This window comes from Papaver somniferum, chromosome 9, assembly GCF_003573695.1.
Source record: "Papaver somniferum cultivar HN1 chromosome 9, ASM357369v1, whole genome shotgun sequence".
NCBI classification, from domain to species: domain Eukaryota; kingdom Viridiplantae; phylum Streptophyta; class Magnoliopsida; order Ranunculales; family Papaveraceae; genus Papaver; species Papaver somniferum.
The window spans coordinates 22752511-22778388 of NC_039366.1; the positions used below are offsets into that span (position 1 = coordinate 22752511).

Here is a 25878-nt window from a genome sequence, read left to right on the forward strand (position 1 = left end):
TTCTGTTTCCTAAAGTTGAAGATGCTAAATCTCCTAATCATTTCAGGCCAATTGGTCTTAGTAATGTCAACTTTAAGACAATTACTAAAATAATCAATACAAGAATGAGTTCCTTGTTGGCTAAAATGATAAGTCCTCAGCAAGTGGCTTACATTAAAGGGAGAAGTATACGAGAGCAAATCATTTTAGCTTCTGAGCTAGTAAATGAGATGAGGAAAAAGACAAGAGGAGGAAATGTAGCTCTGAAACTTGATATTTCTCAGGCATATGACTCAGTAAATTGGCAATTCTTATTTCAGGTTCTTAGCAAGTATGGTTTCTCAACATCTTGGTGTCAGTGGTTGCAAACTTTGTTTGAATCAGCAAAAAATTCTATTACGATAAATAGTGGACCACAAGGATTTTTCTCTGTTGGTAGAGGACTAAGACAGGGTGATCCTTTGTCCCCAACCCTATTTGTTATTATGGAAGATGTGTTGAGTAGATGTATTCATAAAATGGTGCAGGAAGGCAAGATAGAGACGATGGTCATAAGAAAAGGTATACATCCTACACACTTGTTCTTTGCTGATGATGTTCTGATTTTCTGTAATGGATCCAAGAAGAGTATAGAGAATCTCATGAGCTTGTTGGATAAATATCAAAAAGGATCTGGTCAGATTATCAATAAAACCAAAAGTAAGTTGTTCATTGATGGAACTTCAGTTGTGAGGAAGAATCAGATAAAGGATCTCATGCAAATGGAATTAAGTCACTTCCCTGATAAATACCTTGGTGTTATATTTGCTCCTGGAAAAGTTAAAGTATCCACTGTGTGGCCAATGGTAGAAATGATTCAAAAGAAGCTAACAGCTTGGAAGGGAAAACTTCTTTCTTTTCAAGACGGGGTAGAGTTTATAAAATCAGTTCTGTGCAGTATTCCATTATATAATATGGCAGTATACAAATGGCCATCATCTATCATTAAGGTCTGTGAAAAAATTATAAGAAATTTCTTGTGGTCTGGAGATGGAGATATCATAAAATATACAATATTATCTTGGAAGAAAGTATGCACTCCTTACACTGAAGGAGGTTTGGGTATTCAAATATTAGAGGTAATTAACAAGGCTTTGCTCATGAAGATGATGTGGAGAATTATAAACTCTAATGAAGAATGGGCTCTGTTTATAAAAGCTAAGTACATGAACAAAAATGGTAAATGGACTGAAAACTGGAAATTTTCTTCTATTTGGCCTGGATTGAAGTGGGCATGGATTTCTTTAAAAGACAATATCAAATGGTGTATAGGTAATGGCAATAATATCAATGTCTGGTTTGATAACTGGATTGGTGATACTCCTTTAATTGAGAAAGTAGGCATGCATGACTATGCAAAGAATAATTTAAGCATGTAAGTTTCTCAGTTGATTCATTACAATCAATGGAGTATTCCTTCAGAACTGCAACAGATGATCACCTTTCTGAGACTGCCTGATATTGGTGGAGAGCAAGACTTACTCATTTGGACTGGTCATATGCAAGGTAAATTCACTACTTCATCAGCAGTTTCAATTTTAAGACATAAAGAACCTATTCTTGAATGCTCTAAGCATATATGGAACTATTTTCTACATCCTAGCACAACAAGTAATGTTTGGAAAATTATTCAAGGCATTTATGTTGATGATCCTACAATGGTTAAAAATGGATATGATATAACTTCTAGGTGTTGCATCCGTGAGAATAATTTGGATAGTATGAGCCACTAGATATGGGAATGCCCTTTCAGTACTAAAATCTGGAGTTGGTTAAGTGAGATTTTCGATTTCACCATGCCTAAATCTTTTGAAGACATATGGAAAAATGCAAAGAAAAAAAGTCCTTTAGTAAGAGAAGCTTGGATTACAGCAGCATGTTCTGTTGTTAAAGATCTTTGGTTTCAAAAGAATAAGAGATTTTTTGATAATATTAAACCAAATGAGCAAATTTTCAAAGTCAGAATTAAAAAACTAGTGTTTGAGGGAGGTTTAAGGATGAAAGGGAATATTTGGAACCAGAATTATGATCACAAAATGATATCTTTCTTTGCTCTGGGATCCAGATCTATCAAGTTTCAGAGTATTAAGGAATGCTTTTGGTTTCCTCCTCCAACAGATTATGTAATGTTTTGCTGTGATGGCTCTTCTTTTGGTAATCCTGGGAAAGTTGGATTTAGGGTTGTTATTAGGGATCATGTTTGTCAGGTGGTTGGAGTAATGACTTGTGGTTTAGGAATTACAACTAATTATGTAGCAGAGAACTATGTTGTTGTGTGTGCAGCTGAATTGGCAGTAGAATGGAAAATGCAGAACATTATTGTATGTTCTGATTCAAAGTCAGTTATGGAAAATTTTGCAAGAAATCAAGCTCCTTGGTTTGTCAGGGTAACATGGCAAAAAGCAATCAAAAATTTATCTTCAGTCATTTTTCAACACCAGCTCAGAGAAGTGGACTTCTCAGCTGATAATGCTGCAAAAAAAGGTGCAAATTTAGGAGCAGGAGAAAGGCATGTATTCACAGGAAGGACAACATTTCTTCCCAGGATTGAAATAAAAAGAGTTACATATTACAGATTCAGCTAGGATATAATTTTGTCTTGCTTTTTGTTTCTGATTTCTTTCTTTATAAGCCTACGTAGTTGGCTTCTTTTATATTCAAATCTTTCTTGTAACCTTTCTTTATGATTAATCAATAAAATATGTGATTCAGAATAGAAAAAAAAAAATACTTTGAATCTTGAATTGATGCTGTGAATTTGCTTTTTGGAGTTATAGAATTTAATACGAGTAGGATGTATATCGATTATCATATTTATAATTTATCCAAGATAATCAACTTTATAAACAACGAGCCACACGAAAAGTCCATATCCTATGCAGCGGACACCAACTCGGTAAGCATCGATTATTTTATTTATTTTATTTTTTTTGGTAGAGAAAAGAAAACAACAAAAACAAAGAAGAAGCCAGGGGAACTAGTGATTCACTATCCCTGCAGAGATACAAGAAGAAATACAAGCTGGGATTTGAGAAGATGTCCAAACTTGTTGAACATTATGCTCTAAAGCATACGATGCGAGATTGTGATCTGCATCATTATCTCCTCTCTTCACGAACTTATAACTTACTAAGCTGAAGTGTCTTGACAGTTGGGTAATCTCTTCTACCAAAAATCTGATTCTCCAGGGCGTGAAAGAAGAAACACCATTTAGCACATCGACCACGTTGAGACAATCCCCTTCAATAATGATGCGTTGATGTTGATAACTCTGAGCAAGCTGCAAACCAAGGAGAAAACTCTTGGTTTCTGCTACCAGGGGGATGGAAAGTTCATAAATTTTTGTAGAAGCAGCAAGGAACTGACCATCATGAGTACGAGCAACCGCGGCAGCAGAAGTCCTATTCGAACCCACAGCAACGTCCACATTAATCTTAACAATACCTTCAGGAGGAGCAGACCAAGTGTGTTGTACCGAGTTATTATCAACGATGTGAGGAGAAGGCACAGAAGGATTATCGCGGTCCTCTTCGTCAAAGAAATACAAGGAGAACCAATAGACTGCATCGTTGATGACGGAAGGTATATGGGGCTTGATTTTTTCAAAGTGAAGCTTATTTCTAGCCTTCCGAATTGCCCAAAGTAGGCAGGCACCAAGACACACGGAATAACCACCATCATGAGCATCAAGCCAAGACAAAATGCATTGCTTAGTGGAAAATGAAGGGTCGGCAGGTCCTCTAAAATTGAGAGGAGAACCAAACAGGACCGCCTTAGCAAACTGGCAATGAGTAAGAAGGTGATCAATGGTTTCTTCGTTATTACCACAGAGCTGACATTCAATAGGGAGACCATCAATGATTCTCCCAAGTTTGTGTAAAGTACCCAGACCATTATGAAGTACACGCCAAATAAACATGTGCACCTTGGGAGGTAGTTTGTTTATGCTCCAGAACTTACGCCATGGAAATGAATTATCATTGAAATAAGACGACTCCCCTTTGCACTCGGATAAGAGTTTCTGAAATGACTGAGAGGTGTACTTACCGTGAGAAGTTAAGGTCCAGACCAACTTGTCACCAACCCCGGCATCTGAGATGGGAATAGCGCATATATGGGCAGCAGTGTATGGATCGAAAATCTGTCGAATAAGGACCGCATTCCATCTTCCTTCTTCCTGGATGATGAGCTCATCAACAGTATTCACAGTTAGAATTCCATCTTGAGGCAGGATAGGAACAAACCCAGGGATCGTGGGGATCCAAGGATCAGTCCAAACCTTTATATTAGTTCTGTTGCCGACAAGCCATAAACAACCTTTTTTTAAAAAGCCTCTAGTCTCTAACAAAGCAGACCAAGTACTAGAACACTTTTGAGGGTTTTTAACAGACCAGAAGGAGGCTCCTCTAAGGTATTTCGCATGTAGAAGTTTGCTCCATAAAGAGGATGGCTCATTCAGTAGCCTCCAAGCGATCTTAGCCACTAAGGCCAAATTCAGATGCTCCAAAGATCTTAAACCAAGGCCGCCCTGTTCTTTATTAATAGAAAACCAATCCCACTTTATATGTGGAGCTTAAATGGCCCCCGAAAAATAATCAGGGCCTCACATTAAAGGACAAAAAAGGTCATTAAAACCTAATTTAAGTCACCCCTTAGTCAAAATTTACAAAAATACTAATCCACCCTTATTTAATTAGTGATAATTTTTTACTCAATTAGTGTTAATCTCACTTAATTTGATTTTAACCTTCTTTTTTATTCCAAAATTTTTGTTTGCAATTTTTTTTTATTTTTTTTTTGTTTTTGCCCAGACCTGCATGAAAAGTCGTCAAGATAGTGAAGTATTTCAATACCGACTCTTAACAGTCGTTAAAGTTTCTAAAACGACCCTCAAAACGACACTCATAATTCGTCATTATTTCTTAACGACTCTGAACAGTCGTTAATGCTTATAAAAGAGTCGTTATCTTCTTTGAAGAGTCATTAATGACGGAAATACATTAGAAGAAGATAACGACTCTTTTATAAGCATTAACGATTGTTTACGCTCGTCATTAAACAAAGATGACTCATGAGGATCGTTGACGACCCTTTAATGTATCTCTGAATCTTAGAAGAGGATAACGACTCTTTTATAAGCATTAACGACTGTTTAGATTCGTCAAGAAACAATGACGAATTATGAGGGTCGTTTTTGAAACACTTCAATATCATGACGACTCTACCAAATTTGGTGACGATTCTCCAATAAACAATGACGATCCTTCCATTTTTTTTGGACAAAGATATCGTTTTTGGTCATAAAGAGTCGTTAGTGTATAAAAAGGGGTCGTCAAAACCCAAAAAAAGGGTCGTTATCTCCTACATTCTAGACATCAACGATTTTTCATACAAATAACATGCATATGAAAAATCGTTAGGGTATATAACTATGAGGTCGACGACTCTTATTTTTCAGTAGTGATGGAGAGTCGAGAGGAAAGGAGGAGGGGACTGATTATTTTTTTAGATTTAAAAATGAAAATGAGTTGGGGTTCAGAGTTAAGGGTTAATAGAATTTTAAGTTTTAGGTCTAGTGAAGGGTAAAACAGTATTTTCACTATATTTTGGGGTGGAAATGGATTTTTTAGTGTAGGAATAAAATTTCTGAGGCCCCTAATTATTTCTTGGGGCCCCCAATTAACCCTGTTTATATGGTGTAACTTCCTTGTATCTTTAGAATGTCCCCACCAAAAGTCCCAAATTGTCTTCCCGAGTTTGCGAATAACACCTTTAGGGACAATGTTTGTAGCAATATAATAGAGAGGGATTAAAGATAATACTGATTTAATTAAGGTCGTTCTTCCAGTATGCGAAAAGAAATGTCTTTTCCATCCTATTAGTTTCGAGTCGAACTTTTCCAACAAGAAATCATAAGTCGACTTTGCTGCTTTTACTCAGAATCTTGATGCCCAAATATTAGTCGTTAAGCTGCATTCTTTTAACACCCAGACAATTGACAATATCTTTTTGTCTCTCTTCCTGTACGGATTTACTGAAGTAAATGGATGACTTATTGATGTTAACTTGTTTCCAAGACCATGAGGAGTAATCCTTAAGAATACTGGCAATTGCATTAATAGTCTTCTATAAAAGATGTTGTGTTTTCGACGACATTTCTTGTCTTTCAATTCATTACATCGTATGCAAACATGAGATGTGTCACCGATGGTGCCCATCTATTTAATCTGTACCCTGAGTATAAACCATCCAACTCCATTCTCATTATAATACTAGAGAGACTTTGAGAACAGAGAATAAATAGATATGGTGACAAGGGACACCCCTGTCTGATTCCCCTATTTCCTCTAAAAAAACCTTCTGGCTGACCATTAATAAGGACAGAAAAAGAAGTGGTCTGCACACAATTCATGATCAGGGAATGGATAGCGCCGGAGATACCAAAACTATGTAACACCATACTTAAGAAATCCCAATTTACTCTATCATAGGCTTTACTCATATCTAACTTGAGTGCAAAAGAGCCTAAAATAGAGGTTGATTGACCCATTGAATGAACCAATTCCTTAGCCGCCAAAATATTATCTATAATCTACCTACCTGGGATGAAGGCAGATTGGTTCTTCTCAACTAACTCATCAAGAAAAGGGTGAGTCTTTTAGTAATGATTTTTGTGATCACTTTATAGATAACATTGCATAATGCGATAGGTCTATAATCAGACGGGGAGGATGGATTTTTTACCTTGGGAACTAAGGACAGGTAGGTATGATTTAAGCCAGGGGAGCATCGAGAATCTGAAGCAATCTTGTATAAGACGAGTGACATCTCCACCAACAATATGCCATCCCTTTTTGTAGAACAGTGCCGGAAAGCCGTCCGGACCAAGAGCCTTAAGAGGTTTCATGTCCTTAATAACTTTATGAATTTCATCCGGAGTTGGCACCACTGCAAGAGACCTGCATTCATCTTCCGACAGAGAATTAGCATTATCTATGGTAAAGAGATTAGGGGACACTGGGTTATCCTTCGTGAACACCTGGTGGAAATGAGAAACTAACAACTCTTTAACCTGTTCATGCTCAGATATCCAATTGCCATCCGAGTTTTTTAGGGTAAGAATCCTATTTTTAGATCGTCTATGCAAAACGGATAAGTGAAAAATCCGAGTATTCTTATCAGTGCAAGGAACCCAGTTGGATTTATTTCTTTGCTCCCGGAACATTTTTTCTCTTTTTTCAAGAACATGAATATGTTGAATAAGGACTTTCTCTTCTTCTCTTATATCTGCCAAATGATCTCTAGATTGCAACTCCACCAGATTCTGTCTTTCCCTTTCTAGTTCCCAGTGAATATGGCCAAAGGTATCGCGACTCCATTTAGAAAGATGTTTACCAAATAATTCAAGCTTGTTAATAATGTTGGGAAAATTGGCACCCCGAGCGCAGCGGAATCACAGGATCACAAAGGGCAATGGGTGATTTGAACCAAATATGGGATAAATAATAAGAGATACATAAAATAAAAAGGCACACAACCACAACACAAGATATACGTGGTTCACCTTTACAGGATACATCCACGACCAACACCACCACAAAACTTTCATTAAATCAAAGACCATTACATGCTCTTTCCGCAACCCAAGACAAAACCAAAGAGTTAACAAGACATACCCGAGAACACCATTGAAGAAACCATAGATACCAACTCTTTAACCATTCTTCAAACCAGCCTTATGTCTTCTCTTCTACATCTTCTTTACAGTTGCTAGTTCAGAGGAAAAACATGGAAACACTAGAAACTAGGTTCAGGGAAAATCCCCAAACCCTAAACACTAGAACACCAAAATCCTCTCTCTACAAGTTTTTCTCTCACACCGATATAGACCTTCACGATAGCACACGACCCTCCCTAACAAAGAGACCAAAACCCTAAGCACAAGGATTTACCACTCTTCTAGGTTGGATTATTTCTACACCTCTAATTCTAATCCTTTATATAGGGAAACTAACTTGGCCCTTAAGAAGCCCTAACTTTGGGAACAAGTTTTCCTAACTTGCTTCTTCAGTTCCTAAACTTTAGGAACAAGTTTATGCAAGGTAGAGTTTGACCAAAAATCAAACTTTCACAGCCGACTAAAACCAACAATTCTCCACCTCGGATCATGCTTCCAAGAATGAGATGATCTAACAAAGAAATACCTTAATTCGGTTGCACACAATCTCTATATACCCGTAGAATTACTTTGAAGCTCACATCAGAACTTCCATCTTCGTAGAACCATCTCTTCGACCAAAACACCACGATGTTGATAAAAGTCTTCAAACAATTTTCTACTAGAAGAACATTTGTGAAATTGATCATGTTTCATAAAAACCATGAAAATCTTTAATCACCATCAACGAATCCTTGCACAGACTCCACCATTGATCATCAAGAGAACCATCCAGAAGAATCTCTACTAGATACACCTAACCAGTAAGCTAACAACATATTGAATTCTAACCCAGAAAGGAAGAATTAGCTTCAATATCATACTCCAGCACATGTCATGATTACCTTGTATATGAAACAAACCATCAAACACCTCCAATGTGATTAACAGGCTTAATCCTTTGAGCGATTCCCAAAGCCATCACCAATCTGACATACTTTTACCACCATCACACCCAACATACTCGCTCAGAATATATACCGTGTGAATGCCCATATTACCGTGGTATACATGCTTTTAAGATCGGGCACATTCTTGATATTATGTGCAAGTCATCAAGAATATTTTAACATAGACTTAAGAACATAAATCTATAACATCTCGTGCATAACTTCGAAGCATTGCTGAATTTGCTTCTTCCTGAGACCTCACAGCCCATCCTTTCTTCAAAATTTGTAACCCATTCTTTATAGTGTATGATTACTAACACTCTTCAAGAAGTATATATGTATTCCACCTCATTCAGCCTTATTTTGCATCCGATACTACTTCATAAAACTAAAAGAAGAACATAAACTTCTACAAAGTAGAACCTCCGATTTGTAAATCACATCACAAATCCATCTTTGTGTAAACACCTGTTGAAACATTATCTCCAAAACATATTCTCCACCCGAACAATAAACCATCGTTCAATTCCAGGTTTAATCACACTAGCCCGTCCTTGGGCTCTGATACCAATTGTTGGGAAAATTGGCACCCCGAGCGCAGCGGAATCACAGGATCACAAAGGGCAATTGGTGATTTGAACCAAATATGGGATAAATAATAAGAGAGACATGAAATAAACAGGCACACAACCACAACAGAAGATATACGTGGTTCACCTTTACAGGCTACATCCACGGCCAACACCACCAAAAAAACTTCCATTAAATCAAAGACCATTACATGCTCTTTCCGCAACCCAAGACAAAACCAAAGAGTTAACAAGACATACCCGAGAACATCATTGAAGAAACCATAGAAACCAACTCTCTAACCATTCTTCAAACCAGCCTTATGCCTTCTCTTCTACATCTTCTTTACAGCTGCTAGTAACAGAGGAAAAACATGGAAACACTAGAACACCAAAATCCTCTCTCTACAAGTTTTTCTCTCACACCGATATCGACCTTCACGGTAGCACACGACCCTCCCTAACAAAGAGACCAAAACCCTAAGCACAAGGATTTACCACTCTTCTAGGTTGGATTATTTCTACACCTCTAATTCTAATCCTCTATATAGGGAAACTAACTTGGCCCTTAAGAAGCCCTAACTTTGGGAACAAGTTTTCCTAACTTGGTTCTTAAGTTCCTAAACTTTAGGAACAAGTTTATGCAAGGTAGAGTTTGACCAAAAATCAAACTTCCACAACCGACTAAAACCAACAAATAGTACTGCAATCTGACATGCTCCAACTTTTTTCAATTTCCTCCAGGAATTGGGGATGATCGGTCCAGTGGTATTCAAGTTTGAAGTTCCTTTTCCTCTTAGGGCCTCTTCTTAAGGTATTTAGAAGTATCAGAGCATGATCACAACCGATTCTGGGAAAATGAAGTACATCAGCATTTTCAAAAATTAACCTCCAAGAAGAACTGGTAAGTACTCTGTCGAGTCTTTCAAGGATCGGCTCAGCATTCTTAGCATATTTGCACCAGGTGAAAGCAGGACCGGAATAGCCCAAGTCTATCACATCTCTATCAAGAACGAACCGCTTGAACTCACGACAAATAGTATTTGTTCTTGAACTGCCTCCATGCTTTTCAGATGGTTTAGCAATGACATTAAGGTCTCCAAGTAAACACCAGGGATTATTGGTCGAAGCAACAAGATTGGAGATTTCGGACCAGAATCCATTTCTATCATTCTGCTGGGGGGGGGGGGGGGGGGGGGGGGGGGGGGGGGGGCATAGACACAGAATAGTTCCATTGAGGAAAAGAAAGAGTTGATGTATAAGGCATCTGATGAGAATTGTGGAGGAGTAGGAGACAACAAGGTCAATGTTATCTTGCCAGAACAAAGAAGGCCACCACTTTTGCCAATGGAGGGCACAAAATGAAAATGACGGAAGTTGAGTGAATTACAAAACATAATACTGTTTCTTCTGTTGAGTTTGGTTTCAGAAAGAAAAAGTATAGAGGGTTTGCAAGATCGAAGAAACGAACTCAGGATAGAAACTGTCGTGTCATTCCCCATACCACGACAGTTCCATGAAAACACTAACATGACCCTTGCGACTTTTGAAGGATAGTCGCCACATCCTTTTCTTGGGTAGAAGAAGCACAATGAGGTATTTTTGTTGGAGGATCACAGTCCATGGGGGTTGAAGATCTCTTAGCACCAGAGAGTTGAGTGATTTCATTACTGTTAATGGTATTTTGAATCCGAGCAACTCTTTTCCAACTTTTCTTAACCAGAGGAGGACTCGAGGTGTTTATGGAAGAGGAGGGAGAAGATGGGGTCACAAAGATATGGTTATTAAGAAACAATGATGGAGTTGTAATGTGAGGAGATATTGGGGTTACCTGCATCTCGGGGAAATTTTGATATGGGATTTTAGGGTTGGTATTATTTTTGAGCTCATGAGACTCCAGTATTGGGTTGTTTTCTGGACTTTTCTAGGAGGTGGATATGGATTGTTGGCTGGATGGTGGGTTAAGAATTGGGTTTGGGTTTCGATGCTGATCCTGGTCGACATCAGTGGTGAGATAATTTGAGCCGTTACTGCGTACATTCAAGGCAATTATTTATGTACCATTACTAGCAGTTATGAGATTATTGGGTAGAAGACAATCATTAATAATTGGAGCCGTTTCATTCTTGCTCGATTTTCTTGTAACGGTATTGATAAGGAAATCAATGCAGTGATTTCTGGAGTTAGGGCATGTGACAGGCTGTAATGATTCCTTAGATGTGGATGGACGGTTCTGCTTCTCCGGTGTTTCTTCGAGAATCTGCGTCTGAACTCCGGCAAGTTGAGAAGAAGTAGATGAAGCTGATCTGAAATTTGCTTGTATATCCTCTGTGAATCTTGCTAGTTTCAGTTCTTTGGCTTTTTGCTCGAAACCTTGCTCCAAGTCAATCTCTAAACCTTCCAACTTTCTGGATAATATAGGGCATTGCTTCACCAAATGACCAAATAATCCACAGTAAAAACAGAGCCTTGGGAGTTTCTCATATCTCAAATCTATCTCAACAACTTTCTTTGACGGTAAAGTAACTTTGATCTTCTGTCTAATAGACTTTGTGATGTCAAGTTTAACTCTAACCCTGGCATACTTCCCCCACTTAACAGACTCTCCTTGTTTGGATGGAAGAGGGGTTCCTAATCTTGCAGCAATGTGTGAAACTGTTTTTTCATTAATATGGTTGATTGGTAGACCATGGATTTGGATAGTGAACACAGCATGTTGGAAGGTGTATTCCGAAGGCAGTTTACCAGGTTCACATAATTCGAAAAGAAGAAGATCATTATTGATAGACCACGGTGATCCTTCTATAACTGCAAAATAATCACATCTAAGAGCAAATTTAATCATGTAAATACCTAGACCAAAATCAGAAACGGTGATATCCCCCGAAGGTCTCCAGGCTCTTTGGAGAATATTATGGAGTATACCAAGCCCATATTGTCGACCATTGATGACCTTAGCAACTATGCAGTATTTCGAGTCTGTTTTTTCTTCATTGAAATCTTCAGGGAGATCTATGGTTAAGGTCTCCTCACCATCGTCATGTTCAAAAGGATTTGACATCTTTTGAACCAGTTCATCAAAGGGTTGATTTGAAGAAGAAGCCATGAAAAAAGGAATGAAAATATGAGGGGGGGAAAGATGTGAGGAAAGAAAGGAGTAAACACGGGAACTAAGAACGAGAAAGAACAGAAAACTAGAAGAGAAAAATCTTGAAACAGTACTTGACAAAAATCATATGAATGAAGAGAGAGTCGTCCTAATGACGAAGAGAGAGTCGTCCTAAAGACAATAACTTCCCAGTAAGCATCGATTATTATATGCCGCAGAAAATAGCATAAAAGTTAGATGCATGCTATTTATTTCTTTGTGTAAACATTGTTGACATCGATTATAATTTATCCAACATGTTAATTAATTACATGAATGATCAATATCATGCATCTAACTTTTCAACCTAGCACAAGAAAATAAAATAAAATAAAGCGATTTGTGCATATCCCGTTGACTTGTATACCAGGGCACAACTTAAGCATTAATTTTTAGCACACCATTTTATTGATTACAGAACTTTCTTCATCGGAACCATAAGTTTTTGAATTTAAAAAATTACTATAAAAACACTGTTTCATTTCCACAGATACTCTTAGGGTCAGTTTGGCAGCTTGGATATGAAAAATGTTGTCCAAATTAGGGTATTCCTTGGTTTATCCAAGAAATCATGACAATGGTTATTCTAAATGGTGTTTGTTTTCCACATTGGGTTAATGTAGTATGTTGTTTGTCAACAGACTTGTATACAAGCTAAATTAATTAATTAAAAAAGAAATAAAAAACTAAACCATATAAATTTATGGTTTTGAGAATAAGGAAAGTTTAAATAAAAAAAGTAGTTATAAAAATAACTATCTAATCCAGAAAAGGATTAAGGTATTTCAAATTTTACATGGAATTCCAAAATCCCATCTTGTTAGCCTCCTAAAATTTAGGTAGGATACACTATTCTTATCTTCATATGGAATAAGCACCCACCCAAACACAATACACGGTTATTTAAAGGATAACCCAACCTAGGTTAGGCTATCAAGACTGACAGATACGACCTTAGGGTCTGTTTGGGAGCTTGGAAACAAGATAACATATCCTGGAAAAGTTTATCTTAATTTAATTTATGATAACCTTGTTAATGGTTAGTTTTAATGGTGTTTGTCTAAAATTCTATCATATCTTGGGTTAGGTTAATTTGTGTTTGTTTAACTACAAAAATATTTTAATATAAATAATTATTTCTTAGATAAATACTTATTTTAAAGGAAAATAACTGTCTAACCCAGGTGAGGATATAGGTATCCCAGGTATTTGGAAGAATACCATAACCTCACTTTTTAAGCTTCCTAAAATCAAGGAAGGTTTAGTAATCCTTATCCAGGATTGGAATTGCAGTAAGACAAACACATTTTAACAGTTTTTTGCTGGATAACCCAATCTAGGATGGGATATCCAGGATACCAAACACCACCTTAGAGTTTTGGGATTCTTTATTATATTTGTTGTGGACCCTGCACAGATATATAAATGGTCTTGATTTTTATCATCATTCTTTAACCCCTCACCTTCCTCTCTTCTTTTTGCTCTTACTTGCAGACTCCTAGCTGCAATTCTTATCTCTCTTTTTTCTTCAGGGTAGATCAACCATACCAAATGTGAAAATTTTAATTGAATCCAGTAAGCCTTGGGCGAACATTGGGGATTTTTTTTTTAATTTATGTTGTAAAGTGACAATAGAAAAGAAAAAAAAAAGTGTTTTCGTTCTTGGGCATTTGAGTATGCTGCGAAATCTGTATTAATGGCGGAAAAGAAAAACCCTTGAGACCTCAATGAAAAAGAAAGTATCAGGGATCGATTATATAGAATGAGCTAAGAGTATGATTTATAGCGGTGGAAATTTTTTAATTGTAGGATTTAAAATTTAAACTGAGCATAGATTGTTTATACGGTTGGTTACTTCTTTGCAACTGTTCGGAGATGAGAAAGTTTTAGAAAGGAAATAAGTAACAGTAGTTCTGTATGAACTGCCGTTTTTAACCAGCCAAAAACCTCTAGAGAGAACAAATGTGTGGGCCCCAGCACAGAAGCAAACAGGGGGTCCCGCTTTTGTGTTGAATTGTGAGTATGTTGTTTTTGCGTTGTCCAAATACAAAAAAGAATTTTTTGAATAAGTATATAAGGGAATAAAAATCAATAATGCTAGGTTATGGGAGAAAATACTGCAGCAAATTCCCTGACTCACGGCTGCAGGACCCACATCTGCATGCTTCTAATCCCAATGCTGAGAAGTTTCTCCCTCGGACTCTGATCCCCTCACGGAATTTGTCCCGATCTTTTTTTGATGTCAACGTAGCATCACTCAATAAAAATATATTTTCTCGGACCTAGCAGCTAGTCTTACATACACGTGTTCAATTTAGATAAGAGGGTTAATTTAGGTAAGAGGGTTAGGGTTGATTTATGTGATTGTTTAATTACGAATAATTTATGTGGTTGGATATAAAGGTAATAATGGAATTAACATGTTTTAAAATACGTGTGATTGGTTTTCCAAAAAATCTATAACTCCGTTGAAACCTATGAATTCCTAGACAAATAGTCACCTACTCACCTACTCCCTCCATCCCCAATAAGATGACTTAGTTGTAGTTTGCACAAATTTTAAGGCAAGGAGGAAAATGGAGTATATTTAACTATTTTTTACAATGATACCCTTATGGGCAATAATTAGTAAAATGTAGAAACGATTTATCTCTTAAACTATACCACGGTTTTTTATAAACTTTATACCGTTGAAAAGCATTTTAAAACACCTACGCAACAAATATAAACATGACTATCAAATTGTTAAGCAACTAGCTCAGTCATCCTAGAGTCAGCATCCAGTTTCAGTCATCCTCAGGACTAGCTAACAAATCGCATTGAATGCGTGTAACTCGTTCCATTTTGGTTAGCTATTTTATCGTTTGTTAATCTCTATCTCTGTAACATCTTCAAGTATAAATAATGAATGAATCTCCACAAGTTAAGTGTGGAAGATATTAAAACCAAAAACCTTATTCTAACTTGGTATCAGCTTTTGATCCAAGCCACCTTCCGCTTATCAAAAAAAAAATACAGAACATCAAAAACAATTCTGCACCATCAACAATGGCAGATACTACAAACACCCTACGCCAAGTACAAATTGACCATCTCGTAACCTTGAAACACACCGAAACAAATCATCTGCTCTGGAAGGCTCAATTTAAACCTATTCTTAAGGGTCATGATCTCACAGGTTTCATAGATGGAACAAAACAAAAACCAGCAAAAACACTTCCAGATGGTGTAACCATAAATCCTAGTTTTACTGCGTATGAATCTCAAGACTCACTGATAGTTGGATGGCTGAATTCAACCTTGACACCTGAAGTCTTAAGCACGGTAGCAAGACTAGACACAGCTAAGGAAATATGGGACAAGTTGGAATCAGAATATGCACCCAAAACCTTTGTTCATCAAATGAACCTCAAGAAGCAGCTTCACAACCTCTCAAAAGGTAATAAGACTCTGAAATCTTATTTGACTGATGTTAAAGCTCTGTTTGCTCAATTAGCAGAATCAGGTTATACAGTATCTAGTGATGAAAAGAAGCAAGCCATCTGCAATGGCTTAAATCAAAGCTATGATCCGATTGTCACTTCTCTCACTACAATTGAGGGTATGGACATTGATCTCTTTTACTCCCATCTTTTAACTTTTGATATGAGGCTAGAGCAACAACTAGCCTTGCTGTAGTCACCATTAGCCAATGTAGCTGTGTCTACTACAACAACATCTGGCAATAGACAGGACCAAAGGAGATATGCTGGTCCAGGTTCTCAGTATCAGCAACATACAAATATGTCTCTTAGAAGGAACAACAACAACTATTATTCACAGCGCAATAACCAGCAGCAGTCACAGAATGATACCGGCACAGGACCAAAGTGCTAAATCTGCAAGAAAAGAAATCATCTTGTAGATAGATGTTGGTTTCGTTATGAGAAACCTAATACCAATCAGCAGCGCCAACCATCTTCTTACATAGCTCTACCTGGTGGACACCAAGACACACAATGGGTTACAGACACAGGAGATACGAATCATCTGACAGCAGACAAGAGAAATTTGACTATTCCTCATGAGTATGATGTCACTGAACAAGTGAAAGTGGGTAATGGTAATTCATTGACTATTTCTCATATTGGAAACAGTTCATTTACCAAAAATTCTAGATATTTTTGCTTGAATAATGTTTATCATGTACCTGAAATCAAGTGTAATTTACTGTCAGTGTCTAAATTCTGTAAAGACAATGCAGTTTTCTTTGAATTTCACACGTCTTTTTTTGTTGTGAAGGACAAGCACTCGGGGCTACCACTGATGAGAGGACTTGAAAGGAATGGTCTGTATGTCCTAGATGGAGTCAGTGTGCTGGATCATCCAATAAAACCACAGGCAAATGTTGCTTCTAGTTTACCATTGTGGCACCAGAGATTAGGTCATCCCATGTTGCGCACAGTCTCAAGAATATGCCATCAATTTTCCCTTCCTGTTGCTAATAAAACCTTTGATTTTTGTCACTCTTGCCACATCAGTAAGAGCAAGAAGTTGTCTTTCTCTCTTAGTACGACTGTTTATGACAAGCCCTTGAGCTTGGTTGTTTCTGATATTTGGGTCTCTCCGCACTTGTCAAGATCTGGTTTTCATTATTTCATGTTGATAATGGATGTCTTTTCTCATTATACCTGGGTTTTCCCACTTGTGCAAAGGTCAGATGCTCTTAAGACTTTCATAATGTTTCACAAACAGGTTGAAAATCTCACTGACAATAAAATCAAAATATTTTAGTCAGACAATGCCTTAGAGTATAAGAAGTTCACATCTTATCTCAATGAATCAGGTATTCAACATAGATTTTCGTGTCCATACACGTCACCTCAAAATGGCTTGGCAGAACGTAGAATTCGTCATGTGACCGAGTCTGGTTTGGCTCTTTTGTTTCATGCACACATGCCTCGTTCCTTCTGGGATGATGCCTTTACCACAACCTGTTTTTTTATCAACAGGCTTCCAAAGTCCAACTAGAAATTCTTTTTCAAAAATCTCCAGACTACTCTTTCTTACGAGTTTTTGGTTGTCTAGCATATCCCTTCCTTCGTCCTTATAATGCAAATAAACTTGAACCAAGGTCTCTTCCCTGTGTCTTTATAGGATATAGCAGTACACACAAAGGTTATTTGTGTTTGCATCAGGAAACAAACAGGCTATACATATCGCGTCATGTTAGGTTTGAAGAAAGATCATTCCCATTCCAGTCTTCTCGGCAGCGCCAAACTCCATTGTCTTGTTCAGGTAATGTAGCTTCCAGTACTAGTGTTTTACTTTCTCATCCTTTTAACCAATGTAACTCACAAGTACATCAGGAAGATGCTCAATATGCTCCAACAGTTCTTGCTCCATCACCAGCTGCATCATATGCTCCAGATTCTCCTGATCTGGAGAGTTCTCCTGCACCAACGTTGAATGTGACAGAACCTGTTTCAGCATCTGATTCTGTGTTACCTAACACTAGCGCAGCTTCATCAAGGGTTCATCATGAGGAACCTGCAGTTGTGGTCCATCCTATGACGACTCGAGAAAAATCTGGTATTACGAAACCCATTCAGAAGCTATGTTTGACTGCCACGAAGCATCCACTTTTGGAAGAGGACTTCATGGAACCGACTTGCTACTCTATAGCCTGCAAACATCCTAAGTGGAGAAAAGCTATGGATGTTCAGATTAATGCACTGATTCGAAATGGTACATTCTCATTGGTCCCTTTTCAGGAAGGAATGAATGTTGTAGGTTCGAAGTGGGTCTTTCGTGTTAAACAAAATCCAGATGGCAGTATAAGTCAGCATAAAGCACGTCTGGTTGCCAAAGGGTTCAATCAACAAGCAAGAATTGATTATGGTGAGACATTCAGCCCCGTGATAAAACTGTGTACTATACGTCTTGTTTTATCTATTGCTGTAATGCAACGCTGGCCATTGAAGCAGTTGGATGTTGAAAATGCATTCCTCCATGGAAACTTGTAGGAGGAGGTCTACATGAAGCAGCCTGCTGGGTATGTTGATCCTAACTATCCGAATCATGTCTGTAAGTTGCATAAATCGTTATATGGCCTCAAACAGGCCCCACGTGCTTGGTTTTCGAGGCTCAGCAGCTATCTGGTTAATCTTGGTTTCACAGGTTCTATATCTGATAGCTCATTGTTTATATTAAAAACTCCTGACTATGTCACCTATGTTCTCATTTATGTGGATGACATAATTGTCACAGGTTCTAATGCCTCTAAGATTCAGCAGCTGGTAGAGTCTCTTGGTTCTGAGTTTGCTCTGAAGGATATGGGAGATTTATCATTCTTCTTGGGTGTTGAGGTCATCAGGAGTGACAATACGCTGGTTCTTACTCAGAGAAAGTATGTAACTGATCTTTTGAAACGTACAAAAATGGATGGTGTGAAACCTGTATCTACTCCTCTAGCTGCAAATGAGAAGATTCAAAAAGGAGGCAGTGAGAGATTCAAGGATCCTACACTCTATCGTAGTGTCGTAGGTGCGCTGCAATACTTACATCTTACTAGACCTGACATTTTTGTTGCTGTCAATAAGGTATGTCAGTATATGCATGACCCATATGTTGAGCATTGGGATATTGTCAAACGGATTATCATATATTTGAAAACTACCATAGACTATGGCATTCATCTTGGTGGATCTCGTGATTTCTCCCTCCATGCGTATTTTGATGCTGACTGGGCTGGCAGTCTAGATGATCGTCGTTCGACGAGTGGTTATTGTATTTACTTCGGTGGAAATATTATTTCATGGAGTGCTAGAAAGCAGAAGACGGTCTCTAAGTCTAGTACAGAGGCTGAGTATCGTGGTATGGCAATTGCCACTTCAGAAATTATCTGGATTCAATCTTTGCTTCAGGAACTTGGCATCAACATTTCCCCACCCTTGTTATGGTGTGACAACCTAGGGGCAACATACCTTGCATCAAATCCAGTTTTCCATTCCCGTACCAAACATATTGAGATTGATTACCATTTTATCCGTGAAAGAGTTGCAAGAAAGCAGTTGCTGGTTAGGTTCATAAGCTCAAAGGATCAGTTGGCGGATATTTTTACCAAGGGCCTTTCTGCGCCAAGATTTCATTTTTTGCGAGCCAAGTTGCACATTCGTCAGCTCACGTAAAACTTGAGGGGAGGTGTTAAGCAACTAGCTCAGTCATCCTAGAGTCAGCATCCAGTTTCAGTCATCCTCATGACTAGCTAACAAATCGCATTGAATGCGTGTAACTCGTTCCATCTTGGTTAGCTATTTTATCGTCTGTTAATCTCTATCTCTGTAACATCTTCAAGTATAAATAATGAATGAATCTCCACAAGTTAAGTGTGGAAGATATTAAAACCAAAAACCTTGTTCTAACTCAAATTATACATATTTCTTATAGAAAAAATAATCAATTAAAAGGGCAGTTTTAGAAATATCCCTTGATTAATGAAATAGGTCATCTATTTATGGGACAAAGTTTAAAACCAAATAGGTCATCTTATTAGGGACGGAGGGAGTACTAATTAATAGGTTCCGATGAAGAAAGTTCTATAATCAATAAAACGGTGTGATAAAAATTAATGCTTAAGGTATGCCCTGGTATACAAGTTAACAGGATATGCACAAATCGCTTTATTTATTTATTTTTTTCTTGTGCTAGGTTGAAAAGTTAGATGCATGATATCGATCATTTATGTAATTAATTAACATGTTGCAATGTTGGGGTTTCCTCATGCCAAAAGGAAGTGACGGGAGAGAAGGATGGATTTCTTTTCTTAGTGAGTGGCTGTCGCGGTTAGGGAGGGAATTTACTCAGATATTCGAGTGAAGCCTGGCAGTAGTCCTTCCATAAGGGCTCATAAATTTTTGTCGGTTAGTAATCCAAGGACATTGGACACTATTTATTCCTTGCAACTATGGATGTGACGCTTATGATATCTTGTGTGTAAACATTGTAGGCAACAAGATCAGATATACTGAAGACGATGCTAGAATCAGATTCGTGCAAAGCTGCACAAGGTGACTGCATTTCTCTCCCGGAATTTAATTATGAAAAGCTTGAGACATTCTTGGAGTTTCTTTACCGGGGAGACTTGGCTATAGAGAAGTTTGAGAAGCATTTTTGCTCCCTTATGGTAGCAGCCGACAAGTGTGATATTCTACATTTGCAGAATTTCTCTGAGAAACGGCTTCTTAAAGGAAAATTAGCCAGAATACCCCAATTTGGATGCCATGGTTGCTAAAATGCCCCGACATTTGAAAAAAGTGAAAATGCCCCGTTCTGTCTACTATAACAGAATGAGCTGTCAAGAGGTCAACGAAGGGGATTTTGACCAGTCAATGGGTATATGAAATGTCGACCATGCCCTTTCCAAAAGCATTACAAAACTCGACACCTTATCTCTTCGTGGCTCGTGCATAACCCTGTAAAAAAAAAAAAACGAAGGAAACAGATCGAGAGTGAGTGGGAAGAAGAGAAGAGAGGAAGATCGAGATAGAGAAATAGATCCAGTTAGATCGAGAACGTTGAGTTCATCCATGGTGGTTTACGGTGGTGCTAGAGTTGTTGGAAAAGAATTGTTCTTCTTTGCTAAAACGAGTAAGTAATCCGAACCCCCTTGATTGTTTTTGTTAAAATCGACACATGAATGATTTGTTATATGTTTTTAGTCGATTATAGTTGAAGTTTAACATGATTCAGTGATGAAATTAGGGTTTCTGAAATTGGGAATTATTATGGGATTTATCAATATGAGAAATTTGATGTTAAAATTTATGGTTGATTAGTAATTTATGGTTAGTAATTTTTAATGTTAAAATTTAAGCTTTATGCAATGACTGAAATGCTTATATCATTGTAGAATCCTACTTGGTCTACGAATCCTACTTAGATGGTTTATGGTTTGTAAATGACTGTTGATTAGTAATTTATGGTCGGTAATTATGCTTTGTGCAATGACTGTTGATTAGTAATGGGCTATGGTTAGTAAATTCATGCTTATATCATTGTATGAATTGTATGAATCCTACTGGTTGATTAGTAATTCAGGCAAAAAGTGTGAAGTTAATTATAAGATGGTTTCATCGTAATAAGAATGATGTATTTGCTGGTTTGGCAATATGTATGTGCTAGACTAGTGATCACTATGGGTTCTGTATGGTAAAGTAGTTTCTTGTTATAATAAGAGACCAAAGTAATTTGCAAAGTTGATTTTTTTTGCTGAGCAAAGTTGCTAGGTGATTTTTGAGATTCACTCAACTCAAAATAAGTTATTTTATTTTTATTTTTTTAACTCTTTCAGGATGGGTAGTATGGAGAGGGATTTCCGTGTTAGTGTAATAGGGGGCAAGCATAGAGATATTTATTTGATGGATTGTAAAGCTGGCACTAGTGGAACAATGTTCATGGGTATAATCTCAAATTATTTATGCACACAACTAATCAAGTTTTGACTTAAAGCAGATGTGTTGTTAGCATATACTCCCCGTTACTTTTTAATAGGCCAGTTTCTTTTTTTTTGAGAAAATTAAGGAAATTAAGAGAACTAATTATTGAAAGTGATTCTCTAAACACTTGTCAATAAAAGAAGTGAAGTGAAACGGTCCCCATGACACTTGTCAGCCAAAGAAATAAGTGAAATGGTCCACATAACACTTGTCATCAAAAGAAGTTAAAAGAAAAGTGGTCCCAGAAAATTAAAGTAACATTTGACTTTCCCAATTAGGAAACTGGCCTATTTTTTTGAAATATTTATTTATAGAAACTGGCCTATTAAAAAGTAACGGAGGTAGTAAACACTACATGCATTTATTTGCTTCTTCAATAGTAGAAATGTTTATGAATTTTTTAAACCCTTTTATTTGGCGTTTCCCCCAAATTTAAGCTGCAACTTGCTGTCAAGTTTTCACTGAAGTTCTCTTATTCTTTTTGTAATTGTTTTTTTATGTATGATTAAGTCCTTTTTAGGGCCTCCGACTTACACCGACGTACATGATGGATCTCTTGGCAGAAACTGATTGATTGTCGGTGCATTTGTGACCAATTGGGATGTTGATAGTCTCGTCTTGGAGGATAACCCCTTTATAAACTTTGTTGAGCTTCCTGATACATGCCAAGGTCTATATTATTGCAATGTCCTCAGCGGAGTCATCAGAGGAGCTCTAGAAACGGTAGCTTTTTTACCGAGCCTTTCTTACAGTAAATGTTTTTGGCCTTATTATGTTTGAAACATTGAATTTTTATGTTTGAAACGTTGAATTTTTATGGTAGCAGAGAGTATATATGGTTGCTCCAGCAGTCTAAATGTTTGCTTTTTAGAAACCGGTCTTGTTTTTCTTAGCAGTTGAACAGCATCTCTAGCCTTTTGCTTTAGGTTTCATAAATACTTTTATGTAATTAAAATATTTGTCTGTCATTGTTAGGTGTCTATGAAAACTGAAGTCTCATGGGTTCCTGATATGTTGCGTGGAGATGATGCATACGAGTCACGAGTGAAGCTTTTGAAGCAAGTTCCTGAAGAGTACACGTACAAAGACGATGAGTACTTTCTGACAGTCTACATTAGTACTTAGTAGTTTCATTTTTGTGCAATGTCCAAAAAAAAAATGTCTCCAAATTATCATAAGTTTTTATACTTCTGCTCTTTTCTCGTAATGATTGCTACATAAACAAGCTCTCTTAGAAACCTTGCTAGAATTGTAATTTTTGGGTGTTCAACGTCCTACTTCAGAGGCAAACATCAAATTTCTGTGTGTTTGAAGTGTATTTGTTTCACTAAATTTACCATGTAACCATATCAGTTAATAGAAGTTCTTGCACTGCTGAAATATGCTCTTTTATTGAATGGTCGGAATCCATAACCGTCCATTTCAGTAATCTGTCACGTGTTAGATTTAATCTCTGAATTTAAGGATAAAACTGTCATTTTTGCACACGTGCGAGTTCACATCTGTGCTAAATTGACCTTTTAACTGCTAGTAACGGCCAACTTGACAGAACGGGGCATTTTAACTTTTTTTCAAATTTCGGGGCATTTCCACTGACGACACCCCCAAATTGGGGCATTTCAGCTCTTAGCCCCTTCTTAAACTACTAAACTCGTCAAAGTGCACTAAAAGTTCTAGAAATCTCGGATGCTGTCTCTAACGAGACATTGAAGCTTGCTGCGTTAAAGTTGATAGTACTACAATACAAACATATAGTCCTCCTACCCAGTTTTGATGAGTTTGCGAAACTGAACCCACATTTGGTGGTCCAAATCACTAGGGCCTCTCTCACTTATTCCAACGAGAAGAGAATATGAAATGAGGTGCTGGATACGGTCAAGGCGAAACCCTTTTGTAATTGCAGTAAAACAGTTAAAGTTGGAGCTGATGCTAACAAAGAATTTTTTGCACGAGGTGACAAATGGTGCTTTTGATGTGTATATTGACCTTTTGGAGCTATAAATCAGAAATATGCGACGTTGTGGCTAGGGCTGTAAAATACAAATGTATGACGCTGTAGTATGGACTGTAAAAACACTTCCCAGCAGGAGTGAAGTGGATTGTATGTGTGAAGGTCTATGCAACAGTATAGCTTGTAGGAAATACTTTTAGGAACATACTATTATCCACTATATACACGTACGTAGGTATGTGTAATGGTTATATTGCAACTTTTGTTAACGGTATAATATATAAATATAGCTGTTGTCACTTCGACAATATGTGTAAGCTAAATGTAATGTGGTCGGCTTTCCATTTGTCCGGAAACTTAAAGATACACTTGTTTCTGCTTGTGTGACAATTTTCCCAAGGTTTGGATCAAACATATGCCCGTAATGCAATTTGGTCATCGAAAAGCCAACAATGAAGTTAAATTTTTCATAGTTTTGGTTCGTCTTTTTTGTTTGGCTTGGCAGACTTGAAGATTGGTAGAGGGGAGATTGCGTTCTTTTGGTACGAATAGGCTGGAGGAAAAAATCTTTATTTGGTTCAACCATTAGAGGATGAGATATACATGGTATACAGTGCTCATGTAGAACAAGATGGGAATGACACTTGTTAGTGGGAATGACACTTGCTGTACGACAAGTACAAATGTCAATCTCCAAATAACACTTGTTGAATCATAAGTACGAGTGTCAACTATCAATAATCCAGGAGTGCAAGTTGCATGAATGAGCAGCTTCATAATCAACGTATTCCACTTCATGTTTATATACAGATAACTTTATCAACGAGGTTAGCAGACTATAGAAAAAATTCAGTTGATAAACCGATTTTCAGGTTACTCGCTGCGTTTCTGGTAACGGTGAGGAGCAAGAATGTCTTGTTCAATTTGTAAAACGAGTACTGTTAATTTTTGTAGCGTTTATAATGGACGTCCTTATGACGGATACTCTGTGCAAGTGCGAGGAGGAGTCGTAGTATGTAACAGTTGCTATGGGGAAGTCGATAAGATAATCAACTTTGTAAACAACGGCCAAAAGGAAAAATCCATATCCTATCCAGCAGATACCAATTGGGTAAGCGTCAACTGTATATGAATATAAGAACAAGTTCACTCGAAATCTCTTTGGCTCTTGTTGTATTGCTCTGTTGACAATTTGGTTGCATGATGCTATTAACATGTTTTGATGTTGGGGTTTTCTTAGGGGGGAAGGTGGGCTGAAATGATGGAAGACAAAGAAGATTTTCATAATGACTTAGCCGATGCATTTAAGAAAGGGATTTACTCGGATATTCAAGTGAAGCCTAGCAGTGGTCCTCCTTTACGTGCTCATAAAGTTTTGCTGGTTAAGACCATTTTTAATTTCATCAATTTTAGATCATTAATTAGCATTATTTTTTATTGAAATGTTTTTTATATCTTCGTGCAAATTGTAGGCAACAAGATCTGAAATATTGAAGCACATGCTAGCATCGGATTGGTGCAAGGCTGCACCAGAAGACTCCATCTCACTCCCGGAATTCAGTTCTGAAGAGCTTGATACCTTCATGGAGTTTCTTTACCGTGGAGACTTGGCTGTAGAAAAGTTTCAGAAGCATTGTGGCTCCCTGTTAATAGCAGCTGATAAGCATGATATTGCGCATTTGCAAAAGTTTTCTGAGCTGCAGCTAGTTAAGCTATTGAACTCATCGAATGCACTCAAAATATTAGAAATCTCAGATGTTGTCTCGAACGAGACAATAAAACTTGCTGCGTTAAAACTAATAGTACTGCGGTACAAAGATATAGTTCTCACACCAAGTTTCGATGAGTTTGCAAAAAAGAATCCACATTTGATGGTACAGATCACCAGGGCCGCTCTCACTTATTCCAGCGAGAAGAGAATATGAACTGAGGTCAATGAGAACTCTCTTCTATATGCAGTTGATCGAATTTGTAGGAGGTGATGAATGTACTTTCAAATTTTGATGCTGTAAACTCATTTTTTGGAGCGGTAAAAGAGAAATATGCGCTGTTGTAACTTGTAAATATATTGATGTGTGTTATTGTCCTCCAGTAATGGTAATATAAATT

At 37.4% G+C, this 25878-nt stretch overlaps 3 protein-coding genes and 1 long non-coding RNA gene across 5 annotated transcripts; 3 read left to right on the forward strand and 1 right to left on the reverse strand.

Annotated features, from left to right (window-relative positions):
* Positions 1–1814: 1814 nt before the first annotated feature.
* On the forward strand, positions 1815–2603 carry LOC113311569. Its single transcript, XM_026560396.1, has one exon. The coding sequence runs from the start codon at positions 1815–1817 to the stop codon at positions 2601–2603; it is 789 nt and encodes a 262-aa protein (XP_026416181.1).
* Positions 2604–11247: 8644 nt separating this feature from the next.
* Positions 11248–12255, reverse strand: LOC113311570 (uncharacterized protein At4g02000-like). Its single transcript, XM_026560397.1, has one exon. The coding sequence runs from the start codon at positions 12253–12255 to the stop codon at positions 11248–11250; it is 1008 nt and encodes a 335-aa protein (XP_026416182.1).
* Positions 12256–20804: 8549 nt separating this feature from the next.
* On the forward strand, positions 20805–23198 carry LOC113313414. Of its 2 annotated transcripts, XR_003341825.1 has the most exons (4): positions 20811–20970; positions 21674–21780; positions 22329–22541; positions 22794–23198. It is a non-coding gene; the product is annotated as an uncharacterized LOC113313414 (long non-coding RNA). The 2 variants fall into 2 exon arrangements; XR_003341826.1 differs by lacking the exon at positions 21674–21780 and having other exon boundaries at positions 20805–20970.
* Positions 23199–24528: 1330 nt separating this feature from the next.
* Positions 24529–25825, forward strand: LOC113311571 (BTB/POZ domain-containing protein At1g01640-like). Its single transcript, XM_026560398.1, has 5 exons — positions 24529–24596; positions 24724–24880; positions 25010–25150; positions 25242–25643; positions 25745–25825. Exons 1-5 carry the CDS (start codon positions 24529–24531, stop codon positions 25823–25825), a joined length of 849 nt encoding a protein of 282 aa, XP_026416183.1.
* The last annotated feature ends 53 nt before the right edge of the window (positions 25826–25878 follow it).

What these genes read in the sequence shown, in the direction of transcription:
- LOC113311570 (XM_026560397.1), bottom strand. Translation starts at nt 12,255, where the DNA reads ATGTCAAATCCTTTTGAACATGACGATGGTGAGGAGACCTTAACCATA.
- LOC113311569 (XM_026560396.1), top strand. Translation starts at nt 1,815, where the DNA reads ATGCCTAAATCTTTTGAAGACATATGGAAAAATGCAAAGAAAAAAAGT.
- LOC113311571 (XM_026560398.1), top strand. Translation starts at nt 24,529, where the DNA reads ATGAATGAGCAGCTTCATAATCAACGTATTCCACTTCATGTTTATATA. An exon ending in GTGCTCATAAAGTTTTGCTG is followed by an intron (nt 25,151 to 25,241) that starts GTTAAGACCATT and finishes TGCAAATTGTAG; the next exon opens with GCAACAAGATCTGAAATATT. An exon ending in AAAAGAATCCACATTTGATG is followed by an intron (nt 25,644 to 25,744) that starts GTACAGATCACC and finishes TCGAATTTGTAG; the next exon opens with GAGGTGATGAATGTACTTTC.